Below are 14,286 nucleotides of genomic sequence, written 5' to 3' on the forward strand. Positions count from 1 at the left end.
AGTTAAATGTGTCTGACAGCTGTTTCATTACTTTACCGATTATAACTACTGGTTTCAAAGCCTTTCTCTCTGCCTGTCTCTTTGACCCCCTTCTCTCCTTTCCTTCTTTCCCCTATCCCTCTTCTCTCCATGACTTCTTTTTCCTGAAATCTCATTGGTTGACAAGGCATCTTGTCTTAGCAAATGACAACATGGAATTTTCCAAACGTGGGCGGGAGAGAGAAAAAGCGAGTGAAGGATGGAGAGAATAGAGACCCCTTTCATTCGGTTTTTTTTTTTTTTTTTAAATACTTTCATTTTTTCTTCATAATGACGACTTAAGCCCACTGGATTTTCTATTTCTGACTCTGTGTGTGTATCTGTGTGCATGGCTACTGTGTGTGTGTTTCTCTGTCCATTACGTGACTTACAGCCATTACAGACTGCTGGTTTAAATGAAATGAAACTCCATGACTATTACACACACACACACACACACACACACACACACACACACACACACACACACACACACACACACACACACACACACACACACACACACACACACACACACACACACACACACACACACACACACACACACACACACACACACACACACGATAATTAGATCATGTCATTTAAACCTTTTAGACAAAACTCTACTGTTCATGCACACTCAAACTTCTGATCCTTGGCCCAATTGTTACCAAAATGGGGTAGTCCCTGTGCACAGAAATCCAAATACATGATGGAAATGTGATGGATATGCATTTTAATTTTAGTCCTAATCTTGCTGTGTTCATTTTCTTGTGCTTTTGAATTTGATTTTTGGATAATAACACTGTGGAACTTGCTTTATTTTTCTCTGTTGTAATTAAAACTTGATCATTAAACCTCTCACTGACTCTTTTAGTGGAGCAGACAATGAAGAGGAATTTAAATTCATTAACAGCTACTGCCTAAGAACATACATTTTAAAAAGGCAGAAAAAAGGACACTAAATGAAACGGCAGGATGAACCATTTATAAATATAGAAAAAGCTATAAAAGTAATATCCAAAAGAATAAAAAAATTATTACAAATGTGTGAGTTGGTACATTTTAGCTTCATTAAAGAAAATCAATTCAGAAAGTTAAATGAGAGCCATTACTGTGTGTGATCTCACAACAGCAATCATCCAATCATCACGTCTCAAATACTCTGCCCAGGCAATTAGAGAGGAGCCAAACATAAAGTAATTTTACTGAGTAGAATGGACAGTGAGATACAAAGGGGAATATGAGATGGAGGGAGGGCACAGCAGACAATTTAAACGCTTCTTTTTAATAAAAACAAACTGTATGTGTATGACTATGAAATTCATTTTTTAAGAGAAACTACAATTGTTGGTCAACATTACTGATATTAAAATGACTTTCAGGTATTTAGTTGAGGCTCTAATGGGACCTTATTTGGAAACTTGAAATTAATATGTGCATTTGGCCTCAGTATTTCCGTCGATTACAGCCGTTAAAACAATCACAGTGGAGGGAAATGTATTTGTTGACTGACATATTGTATTATTAATGTTTAGAACATTGCTGTAACGTATATTCCAAAATGTTGCTATGCTATGAAAGAATTTTAAAGATAAAAACTATAACCTTCCAAAGTGTGCTCTGAAAAATCTGCACAAGCCTACATAAAGGAATAAATATTGCATGCATGTTGCCAATTTCCTGTTTCATAGCAGCCTGAGCTGACATGTGACTGACCAGTCTAACCAGAGTGTCTGAGGCTTTAATGCATATTCCAGCAGGAACATTGAACAATGTTTAGCAGAGACTTTTAAGGTTTCTAGTCTAAGTGAAGTCTACAGCTGTTGAATAAAACTAATCACTGAAGACATTTTTATCCTCAAATTCATTGGCTGATCTGTTGATGTCCATATTGCAAAGTGCAAATTACATCAGACTTTTTAATATGCTCTGATGGTGTATAATTACAAGGCAGAATCTTTAAGTACATGGACAACATTTATCTTGTAGAGGGAATTATGAATTGCACCTGAGACCGTGCTGCATACTTGTCTTTATCCTGCAATGTCTCAGTAAAGTAGCTCGAGCCAGATACCAGCCCTCCTTAAAACTTTTACAAATTGAACACTGAACATGGGGGATTAGCAAAGGATATGCATTTATTAGACACTTCCAGTGATGCATGCATTGCTTGTGCATGATTGTGTGTGTATGTATGCATGCACTTGCCTGCAAGCGATTGTAAAGTAGACTACGCACCTGTGTGTTTGTGTGTATGCGTGAGCTTGAGCTTGAGTACACATGCACACATACTGCCAGGTGCCCTATTTGTCTCCCTTTCTGTGGCGATCCATCTGTCAGCCTATAAAACTTTATAACTTGCAACACAAAGCCTCCCTGTACAAATCATAGGCACTCCATGTTGCAAATCAATTGCAGGTTTTAAACCCAATAAATTATTAAGTTCCGTTATGAGGCTAGATTTACAGATTCATGAGTAACGATTATAATGCATTGTTAACTATATCAGTACAGCACATACTTTGAAGCAAAGTTTTAGATATTGATCACTTAAATCTTCTCTGAAATGCAAACTAGTTTCTACCACACTGTCTGCAACCTGGCTACAAGACTACAAAATCTGCACTGCTTGCTTTGCGCATAAAAAGTTGATAATATTACTTATTTTTTTCTGTTGGATTTTATGTCTCTTAATAACATCAAGAAGTTCTGACAAAGCATTTTGAATATAAATATAATTAACATAGGTGTTAAGAGAATAAAAAAGCTGAACACATCTGTAGATTTCTAAAGCATTTGCATATTTTGAATCCAGCCCATAAAAGTAATGAAGAAATACAAAATTGGTCCTCTTTGGTTTCAAGATCACTGCACAACAGAGGCTACCCAGATATTAAAAGACAAAGCAAATATAAATGTTTATGTATGGTATGAAGGCAGTGCACTGAGAGCTGACAAAGTAAGCAAAGATATCTACACATATCAATGCAAGTAATAATTATGCAAAGCGGATCTGCTTGAGTGCTGTGCATGATATCCAACAATGTCATGGAAGCAGCAGCTTCTTACAGATAACAGAGACATCACTGATAATCCAGTTGCCAGATCTTAAAAGGCTAATTGCCTGTGCTTCCTCATGTTTTCTTCAGAAGGTGCTACAAAATTATGAGTTTCTATTGGGTCCCTGAACACTCAAAACAAAAATGTTAATGTCATTCTAATCTCATCAGACGTTAACGCCAATGAACACAAGATGCAGTGATGCTGGCGAGATAAGATTGATGGTTCAAACTGAATGAGGGAGCAGCAACTGCCCAAATTGGAAAACATCAGGTATGTTGAAGTATTTTTCAAGAGTGATGGTAAAAAGGATTGTGAAACTTACTGCTACTCAGGGGCATTGGCTCCAATGATGCAGGCTTTTTTTTATTGGACTCAGGAGGTAACAAGAGGGCTTAGCTATAAACCAAAGCTTTACTGAACCAGTAAGTCTTCAGTCCAATTTTCAAATGCTTTACATTCCCTCCAGTTAATTCCACACCATCTAACCACGAGATGGACTGCGCAGCTTTATTTATTCATTACTTTTTTTTTTAAAAACGACTCATTGCAATAGTGCCTCTTTCACCACCTCTTTTATAGGTATATGTTGCAGTGGAGAAATAATATTCATTATATCCATATGCATTTCAGTATTCTGTTAAACTGTGTTAGGCTTTGTTAGCTTGTGTATCTTTATAGGTATATGTACTGCAGTTTTAGCATGTGTGTGCATGAAAAACATGAATGTATTATTTATCAGACATTTTTAACTTATTTACCTGTATTTACTGAGTGTCTCTACTGCTTACCTGTACGTCATATGTGCCATTGATCATAACTGTTCTGTGTTGCTGATTGTGTACATCTGGCCTTGTCTTCCCCAACTCTTTGGCTTGGTTCCTCTGCCCTTGTCCTGCCTGGATGTCTGGGGGCAGAAATACAAGGAGGGGTCAGACTCAAAGAAGCAGATAAACAAAGAGAGGTCAGGCCGCTGGAGGCAAAATAAAAAATAAAAAATCCAAGGACATGTCTGATTCTGGGAAAAGAGAAAACCTTCAGAAGAACAATCAACAAGTTGTTGCTACCTTACATGTTTTATAAAAATAAAAAAATAAAAAGAGGGGATTCATGAACCGATTTGAGTTTGTATGCTCATATTTTTTACTGTGGGTTTGTTGTGACAGGCGCAGCTTGTCTTGAAAGCCTGTAACTTACTAGCTTAATGAGGTGATAATTGGATGTTTTTTTCCCCTGTTTTGTCCAGATTTATTTCGATACTTTACTAAGCCTGTTAACATGTCAGCATGTGGTCCAATGCAGTTTTTAGGCTTGATCAGTGGTGCAGGGAATCACGTTTTTTTTCCTTTTTTCTTTTTTCCTTTTACAACCATTTTTTTTTACAATAAGGAGCAACATAACTCAAAAACATTAAGCTAAGCTAATTACCCAGGGGTGTGTGCTGGGGAGCCATGTTGTGGAGTGCCAGGATGTGTGTGTCGAGGGCAGCATCCTGCCGCGTGCGGTTGTGAAGACCCAGGTGATACTTCCTAAAGTGCTTCACCAGGTCAGCTGGGTCGTTGCCATAGTAACCATAACCACACACGTTGCACTTGAAGTCCTGGAGTTTAGGAGAGGGGCTGGAGGAGAGCGGAGGGGTGTCAGTTGTCGACTCCTCCCCTCCTTCCTGTCTAGTGAGGAGGTGGGGAGTCGAGAGGAGAGGAGAAATGAGATGATCTGCCTCCCCTCTTTCACTCCTCTCTCCCTCCTCTGCACCCTTCTCCCCATCCTCAGCTTCCGACTGGCTCTCGGGTCTGTCAGTCATCGCCGCTCCTCCTTGTTTAGCCCTACCCCCTCCTCCTCCCCCTCCTCTCCTCCCCCCTTTCTCCTCATTGCTGTAGCGATCGTCTCTCCCGCCAACAGATGAGGGAGAGACAGATGAGGAAACACATTCGCTCTCTCCCTCCTCCTCTTCCTGCTCCTCATCTCCTCTGATCCGGTCGGAGGATTCTGGTTCGGAGGGTCGGTTTATTCGGTCGGCCTCCGCTCCTACTCTCCCCTCCTCCTCTCCCTCCTCTTCCTCTTCTCCTGCTGGCCTCCTCCCCTCCTCCTCCTCCTCCTCCTCACCTCCCACACTCCGGATAGGGGGATTCTTCTTCCTCACCATCTCTGAAAAGATGGAGAGGGACAGGAAAAGTTTTATTGTGCAATTGATATATTGATAGTATCTAGAAATGGGATATTTATGCATTCATGTGGGATCTGGGAGATAAAGAAAAAAGATTCCAGCAGATTTTCCTAATCCACTAAGAGACACTAAGAGATACAAAGTAACTGCAGGACAACAGATAATACACTGTGGATTATAGGCACACATGCACACATGCATTTTTTGACAGTGATGTACGTGTGTGTATAGAACAGCTTTGATTCAATTTACAAACTGCTTTGAAGATGGAAATCTGTGACGATCCTCAACCACAAACCTCGTCAAAGCAAAACAGCCCCGACAAATCAGAAACATCTCAGCTATGAGAGCGTTTTCAGGAGTGTGTGTTGGGATGTTCGTTGCATCCTTAAGTGCAACTTAAGAGAAAAAAAAAATTCTAAACCAGGGAGGGAATCTTTTTATCGTTATGGAAACCATCCGTGAGAATCTTCAACACATGACCACATCAAAACCCAAACCATATCAGAGAGAGCGTGAGGACGCGAGAGAGGAGGGGTGGGAGAGAGAGCGAGAGCGAGAGAGAGAGAGAGAGAGAGAGAGAGAGAGAGAGAGAGAGAGAAGGGAGGGTGAGGCACGGAGAGAAATGGGGGAGATGGAGGGAGGACAGAGAGACGGGGAGACAGGGAGAATGTCCAACACACAACCACATCAAACCACACACCCCCATATCAGAAAGATGGATGAGAGAGGGGCTAGATTGCAATTCATCCCCTCCAGCACTCCAAATTTCTTTTTTGCATTTCTTTTTTGCGTGCCTTTCATTCATTTTCTGGCTCCCAAATTCTCTTTTTCTCATTTCTCTCTGACTCTCACACTCTGTCTGTGTCACCTCCTGTCCTTCAGTTTCCTCTCTCTCTCTCTCTTTCTTTTAAATGTTCTTTTGTCTGCTTTTCTTTTTCATTTAATATCCCATTTTAATTTTACCTCTCTTTCGTCTCATTCTTCTCTCCTTTTGAGCAGCATGCTCATTTATAATCAAAGTGAAACATCTCTATCAAACAAAAAAAGCACTTGTCAGGGCATATTAATTGCATTTTTTCCCCTCTTTCACATACAAGAATAATTGCAACAATAATTTAAGTAATTCCATCAATAAAATCTTTCTTTCTGTTCCTGCTCCCTCCGACAGTCGTCCCCCTTCTCCCACCATCCCTCCCTCTCTTATAATCACTATACAAAGCCATCAAATAACCAACCATGTGTTTTATGTTAAACCATAATCTTTCTTTTGTTTGAAAAGAGAACAATTGTGGTTGTTTTGTTCACAACAGTCGTGACAGAGAGAGATACTGCGTGTGTGCAAGCATGTATGTGTGTGTACGCGCGTGTGTTTATTTGTGGTTGTTCAGTTCATATTCAGTCGTAAACACAGTCAACCCATTGACCCATACGCTGTGTTTGTGTGTGTGTGTGTTCGGTCATAAACACAGTGAAACCCAACAGACGCCTGATAGACGCCAAAAACTGATCACTTTTAGATCAATGCAATATGTGGGGGAAGACACTGTTGGACTGTTTGTGTGCGTTTTCGTGTGAGTAATGCGTATTTGATGATGCGTGTGGAAGCGAGGTAGCGTGTGTGTGACTCCCTGTGAGTAAGTCTACGTTAGTGTGAGAGATAAGTGCTTATTGTTATTTACTGATAGCAAACTGCAAACATTTAAAGCATGAGAAAATCAACACACACTCACACTTCTAAAGAGAGAGAAGAAAAAGAGGATGTAGTTGAAAACAGATAATTAGATGACCATAAACAAACAAGTAGATACACATAAACAGATTGAAAAAGACCATATTTTAATAACCCTGTAATGTGATCTAGTGGATTAGGACTAAAAAAGATCACAAAAAGAGAGAGAGGGAGAGAGAGAGAGAGAGAGAGAGAGAGAGAGAGAGAGAGAGAGAGAGAGAGAGAGAGAGAGAGAGAGAGAGAGAGAGAGAGAGAGAGAGAGAGCTGCTTTCTGTGTTGATTCCAATTTTCTTTCTATGGCCTTTCTAGTGTTTTACCATTTTTTTCTCTCCCTCTTTCTCTACCATACAACTATTAAAATAAAGCAATTTATGTCTGAGAGGGCCCACGCCTAGACCAGCCCTGGCAAAGACTGCGTGTGCCTGGATATGTGTGTGTGTGAGAGAGAGAGAGCGAGAGAGAGAGAGAGAGAGAGAGAGAGAGAAAGAGAGAGAGAGAGTGAGTGCAGGGAGCAGAGGAAAATCTCATCTGATGTTCACCACACCCAGTCAGAATTCATCATTCACACACACACACACACACACACAGACACACACACACACACACAGTGGAAAACTACAGATCGTCGTGGTAAAGCAATGAAGCTGAAACCCCGACCTAAGATGGGGCACAGACTGACCTAACTGTGTTTCCATCTGCCTCGTATGATTTCAGTGGCGACTTAAAAAGTTAATCAAAATGATAATAACGAAACTATGAATGACTTTGTTCAAGTGTCTAATGAAAAAAACTGAAATTGAAAAGTGTTATCTATTATTTATTTACACTGGCATCACGTCACCATCATGTTTATTTGTACACTTCAGGTGAGCTTAGATGTGTGCTTCAGGGTGTGGTCAAGAAAAAAGCTGTACTGTATGTATCTGTTTATGTGTGTCTGTGTGTGTGTGCGTGCGTGTGTGTGTGTGTGTGTGTGTGTGTGTGTGTGTGTGTGTGTGCGCGCGCGCCTCAATGTCGCAGTACAGCTATGTCTGCTTCAGGCTGTATACACAGACTGGAACCATTACTATCAACTACAATTAGGTACAACCCACCACAACATACCGCATAACAACTACTGCTACTAGCTACAATTAGCCCCTATACACCACAAAGGCCTCAATACCACAACGAGGATGAATACGACAGTTAATCATTTCCATCAACTGCGATTAGCCTCTAACGCCAGTGAGGCTTTTATCAGAAATTGCTGATAATCAACAGACAACTGTTGAAGGATGCACTGACAACAGTGTGGAAGGGTTTTCGCAGCAAATGTCCACGCCAAAGTAGAGGATCCATATTGAATAATTTCCATCTTGATATATCTGAATGTTTTTAATGCTGCATTAAACTGAATTTGATGCCTGCTGAGCTGTAAATCAATTAACTAAAAAGTTTTGACATCACATCAACAGACTTGAGTACAACTAAAATCAGCAGGCCCTAAATATCGTCAACTGGCAACGTACAAAAACAATGGGTTTTTTTTTTCATTGTTTGGTTATTTAATCGATAAAATATAAGAAAATAGTGAAAAATGGTCTTCCCAATTTTCCAAAGCCAAAGGTGGCGTCTCAAAGTTGCAAGTTTCTTCAGACCAAAGCCAAAATACAATAGTAGAAAAGCAGGAAATCCTCACATTAGAGAAGTTGGAACTAGGAAACGTTTTGCACTACTGTTTGATATATGACTTAAACTATTAATAGATTATCAAAATTGTTCATCAAATGTTCAATCTCTCCTATCATTTATCATGCACTAATGCATATGTATGTAGTTTTTACTGTGTGTCATGTAACCAGTAAGTTGGATGAACATTATGAACCTGCAGTTTAGCCACATGATGTGTACAGGATCATCATGTAATGCCACCCCAACACTGAAATTCAAGTCACTTGAAAGGAAGTCTTACTCATTCAGAGAAGAGCAGTAGAACTCACTAATAGAGAAACACAGATTACCATTACACCTCAATCATTTTACCCACTGACCCCGAGCTAGTTCTCTAAATGCATATGATTATGTGGCTGTAATGAATGGGGTTTTAACCAAATCTCAACATAGCCACACATTTCTGCTGTCTTCAGATATCTCTGCTCTTCCCCTCCCCGTGGGACAGCTGTAGTTGGCATATCCATCTTTTCATAAACAAAGGATTAATGTGCAGCATATGAAGAAATAATGCTAAAGGCAAGGTCTTGTTACACAGAGAAATTTCTCTCTAGCTTTGTTTCTTTTTTTCTATCTGCGTCATTCTGTCTTTTCATATTATCCTCTCAGTCTTTGTCTCAACATTTCCTGCCCCTAATCATCTGTCTTTTCCTTTATCCTTTGATGCCATCTCTCACTCTTGATTCTTTTTTTTTTCTTTTTTCTTTTTTTTTTAAAGATATATTTACGTTGAAGTGGGGGTATTTGGAGGACTATGATTAAGAGAAGAAGGAACATTAAAAACATTTTTTTTTAAGGCAAATAGAAAAAAATGTAAGAACTCCAAATTAAAATAAAACATACCTGTGACTATTTGTGACTGAAGGGGGGTAAGTGAAAAGGACAGTGTCAAGGGGGGTGGGGGGGTGGTGAGACAGTTTACACAGGAAAGAAAATACATTTTCTTCATTTAAGAAGAAAAAGCAGACTGTCTGGGGAAATGTATAGACAGAAATAGGAACAATGGAAAGGGGTGTAGAAGAAAAGAAAGGCAGGAGGCAAAGAGCAGATAAGCTCCACATACTAATAAGCATCCTCCAAAAGTGGGTGATTGTATAACATCTACTTTAAAAACCTCCATTAATGTTGAAAGCCAGTTTTCTGCAACCACGCGGCTACTGGAGAAGGGCATTTCACTGGCAACCTCTTTCCATCCTTCACAGTCAAAAATGCAACTTTCCATTATTTAAATCAACAGTTTTTTAACCGATTCTCGAACATTTTTGTACTTATTTGTTCAAGACATAACATGGAGACGTGCATTTATCAAGTCAGGTGTCCAGCTGGTCGAACCTGCAACATTATAATGCATTTAAAACTATTTTTTCAACCCAGAGTGCGGTTACTGGTTTATTTTGACTGATTAATAAAACAATCCTTTCCCAGATGTATTGTTCTGACATATTTATGATCTTTTTTCTAACGCAAAGTTAATGGGAAACTTGTAGATAAAGAGCCACTGACAGTGAGTGAGTGGTGGACATGTGGGGGCGAGCTGTTCTGGCCAAACAGCACACTGAATAAATTAAATGGATTCTCTACATGTAGAAAATAATGAAATCATCTGAATTAATGTCACAGTAATTTGCCTGCTTAACATATTTTAAACATTTCTTCTAATGTTCCCCTTGATTCACAGATGGAAAAGAAAAATTAGTGGAAAGTCAAATTTAAGTTTTAAGTTAACACTCGCCATTTTAAATACGCATTTTCAAGTGCAAGTATGCAACACTTGTGTTTCTGCATTTAATAGCACACACTGATATTTCAACTAATCAATGTGTCTACTACTTTGGCATATTTAATAGTGGATTTTCTATTAATCACATTTTTAGGGTTCCTCTTTATTATGTCATGCCCAAATAATTTCTTTCCTTGAAATAAATACCCCTGAAGCTGCTGCCAGAAATCTAAAACACATCACTTCCTGTCTGTAATAAGGATTTTTCCTGCAAAGATCTGGCAGACACCAGCTCTGCTGTTGTTGCTGTTGCAAATGTTAAAGCTTTCTCGACTGTGTTGTATCACTCAGCAGTCATTTATTTATATGAAAATGTCACAGATTATTACTTCTAGGAAGGGCACTGATGCACAAAATGGCAGTCACGCTGAAATGGCTTGTAGCTTTAGGTTACGTGTCGGTGAATAAAAGCAGCTGAGGAAAATATTAATGAAAGCTCGCACGTGACTGGTTTAGTACCCGCACAGACAAAACAGATCAGTCCATGAAACCGAGCCTATTTAGAGCGGTGGGTTTATAATAGGAATCGGCCACAAGTGCACACTGCTATGCGGTGCTTAGTTCAACGCTGGATGGGATCGCGGGTGTGTCTGGCCTCTTCCAGAAACAAGGGGTGCAGGGGTAAAGGAGTCCGCTGCAGAGAGGACTTTCCTTTCTGACGACGCAACAGCTTGATCTTGGAATTGATTTTGCAGAGGCAGAAGTCTAATTGAAGATAAGGAGGAAAGGGTGGAGAGAGAAGCAGAAGGAGGGAAGGGGGGGGGGGGGACAACATAAAATCACTTTGAGACAAAGTCCACCTGCCATTTTAAGACTAAAAGCTTTCAGTTGCCTGCTAGGCCCCTAATCAATGCCAGAACTCTTACTTACACACACACTCTTCATCTGGGGCCCAATTCATTCCTGCCACGGATCATGCAAATCACACACACACACACACACACACACACACACACACACACACACACACACACATAAAGACTCACTCCACTCCCAGAGTGTAGGACTCATTTGTAAAGGGGTAACAGCATGCAAAATATGTCATCTTAAATGTCAAACTTAATCAGAGGTTCACATTTCAATACCTCGCTCTCTCGTTATGAGCCTCCCTCCCTCTGTTTCTTGTTCTTCTTTTTCTTCTTCTTCAATCTTAAGCTGTTTTTCTCTGCTTCCTACTCTCTGTATTGGTCTTTTTTCTCACGCTCACACACAAACCTATAGGGTCAACATATCTCCCTCCTCCTCTCTCCATATCTGTCCACCTTTCATCTATCTTCCTCTATAAATTAATCTCTCTCTCTCCCACCCATCTGTATCCATCTCACTCTCTTCTCTTTGCTGCTGTCTCTTTCTCATTCTCTACTTCTCTCCTCCTCCTACCCTCCTTACATGAATTTGGAAGTGTTTTGTAGGTGTGTTTGTGACAGTGTAAGTCTAGGAAGCACAACAGCACTCTACCTGACTGATAGTCAGTCAGTATTACATATAGCAGAAAACAAGCTCAGACAGTTCTTTCTGTATGTGTGTTGGTATGTGGCTTTCTTAACGCAAGATGTTGTGTGCCAGTTTTTTTTCTGAATATATTAAACCTAGGATGCAAACCATTTCCAAAACCAACTTTCCAAAGCTTTGTATCACACAGCCCATTGATACCTCGTAAATCTCAGAACTCATATGATCATGCTTGCAGATGCAGATTCTCATCCAGGCCAACAAAATTAATCATCTGTTTTTGTAGTGTTGCTGATATGATTAGAATTATGTGGCTGTCCAATTGCTGTAAATTATCAACTTCGTTAAAACACATGAACTTTAGCTTTGTTAGCCAGTTAGTTTAAACCTGGGCTGTGTAGATCTGCAGACCAATGGAGCTGGAATGATTAGCTAGTTCAATTAGTGTATAAAAAATCATTAATATAAAACTCATATATTAAATTGTTAAGACACATTTTAGAAAAAGGTTTAACTTGAAGTAATTGGTTTAACTGATAAGTGATTGCCTTAAAAATAAAAAATAAAAAGTAGTGTATTTATAGCACAAAATGCAGCAAAGCAGATGTTGTCTGTTGATTCCCAATTTTTCAGTCAGGACATAGGGACATAGGGGAAGTTTCTTGGATGACTGAAAGCAGGGGTCATTTCCAGAGCTAATTTCAATATTTTACCCATTATTCAACCGCAAATGAAGTGAATTGTTTATATCTTTTGTTTTGAGATTCAGTTATCACCTCCATCCACACACCACTATCCTCATCAGGTGGCAGGTTCTTTTATTGTCATTCAACTAGGGCTGGGCGATTATGGCAAAAATCAAAATCACGATTAATTGAACTTTTAACCTCGATTACGATTAATGAACGATTATCTCCACCCTAGATGAACGATTATGTATTTTCACAGTTTCTTTTGTTTTGTATTTTACACTGCTGCCCTCACCCGATATTTTCGCACATGAGTATCTTTAGGGAATGAAAATAATGATGTTTTAAGTTGTGATGCTGTGGTTAATGTCTAGTTTACTTGATTAGAACTATGAAAAGATCATGGTTTGGGTTAAAATGATCACTGGAGACACGTTTTCAAATTCCTTAAAGATATGCAACCTTTACTGTCATGGCAACAGTGAACACCACGATTAGTTGACATGAGCAAGATTAAGTCGATTAGAGTTTCTAAATGTCGGTTTCGATTATTTTTTGATTAATTGCCCAGCACTACATTTCAACACATAGTAAAGATGAAAAAACTAACCCTAACCCTAATCTTAAACCCTAACCCAACACCAATGTCAATAAGAAATCCTCACATAATGTTCACAAAAATCTGGAGTAAGGAAAAATGTGTTCTTTTAAGTATGGCCTTTCTTGATCATCATGACCATCAAGCTATAATAATGATTGAAGCAAGTTTGCTGCCCTTGGTGTCAATCAGAGCTACTAACCATACCTCTGGGAAGAAGGAAATATTTACATTTGCCCGTTTTATGTGTCTGTTAATCGCAATTAATCAAGTTTTGTATTGACTCTCATATAACTCTGGAAAGTTTCCTTGCAATCCAAAGAATAAACCATTAAATTCTGATAGACACGGAGCCAAATCCAGACCATACTGTTTGGCCTTGTTAGACGTATTCACTCTAATTAGGGCCCGAGCGGCAACTGCAAGTCGCCTGGCGAAAGCCCTATTGAAATTCGTTCATGCCCCAACGTGCAAGTGACCCCAAAGTGCAAGTGACCCCAAAGTAATCAAGTAATCAAGTAATCATGTGGTATGGAAGACCCCCGGGGAAAAATGCTATATTGAAATTGTAATGTTTATTATTATTATTATTCTTCCGACATTTCGTGCCCCAATTTCGCCCCTTTCCCAAATGCAAAAATGCTTATACTTTTGCACGGACGTCCGGCCTCATCCGAAATTCGATATTTTTGGGTGGTCGCACATGGTCGACGCAGAATGGCGGAATAGCGCCCCCTACAAAGTCCAAAAATGCCCATAGGGAATTTTGCTAACTTTGTCCTATGCTCACAAAATTCGGTACACATATGTATTATACCCACATATGCAAAAAAGCCTCTTGACCTCATGACCTCAACCCAACAGGAAGTCGGCCATTTTGGTTTTGATTTTTCCCGCCTAAAATTAACTCCTCCCACAGCGTTCGCCCGATCAAGTTCAAATTAGGTACGCAACATCTCCAGACCTAGCTGAGCTTAAGTTGTGCTCTGCGCATCCGTAGGTCAAAGGGCGTGTCTGCCAGGGCTCAACTAACTTTGGCGTGCTCGCCATGTACATACGAGTGGCTCTCAC

The 14,286-nt window shown here is 39.7% G+C and overlaps 1 protein-coding gene across 1 annotated transcript in view; it reads right to left on the reverse strand.

Moving 5' to 3' along the window:
• trps1 (trichorhinophalangeal syndrome I) overlaps nt 1-14,286 on the reverse strand; it is an 88,295-nt gene that overhangs the window by 62,865 nt on the left and 11,144 nt on the right. The window contains exons 2-3 of the mRNA XM_062435416.1: nt 4,513-5,232; nt 3,876-3,991 (exon numbers count right to left, since the gene is read on the reverse strand). Coding sequence (XP_062291400.1) covers nt 3,876-3,991; nt 4,513-5,232 — 836 coding nt within the window. The remainder of the gene's footprint in view (nt 1-3,875; nt 3,992-4,512; nt 5,233-14,286) is intronic.

Source organism: Scomber scombrus, chromosome 16, assembly GCF_963691925.1.
Source record: "Scomber scombrus chromosome 16, fScoSco1.1, whole genome shotgun sequence".
Classification (NCBI taxonomy): domain Eukaryota; kingdom Metazoa; phylum Chordata; class Actinopteri; order Scombriformes; family Scombridae; genus Scomber; species Scomber scombrus.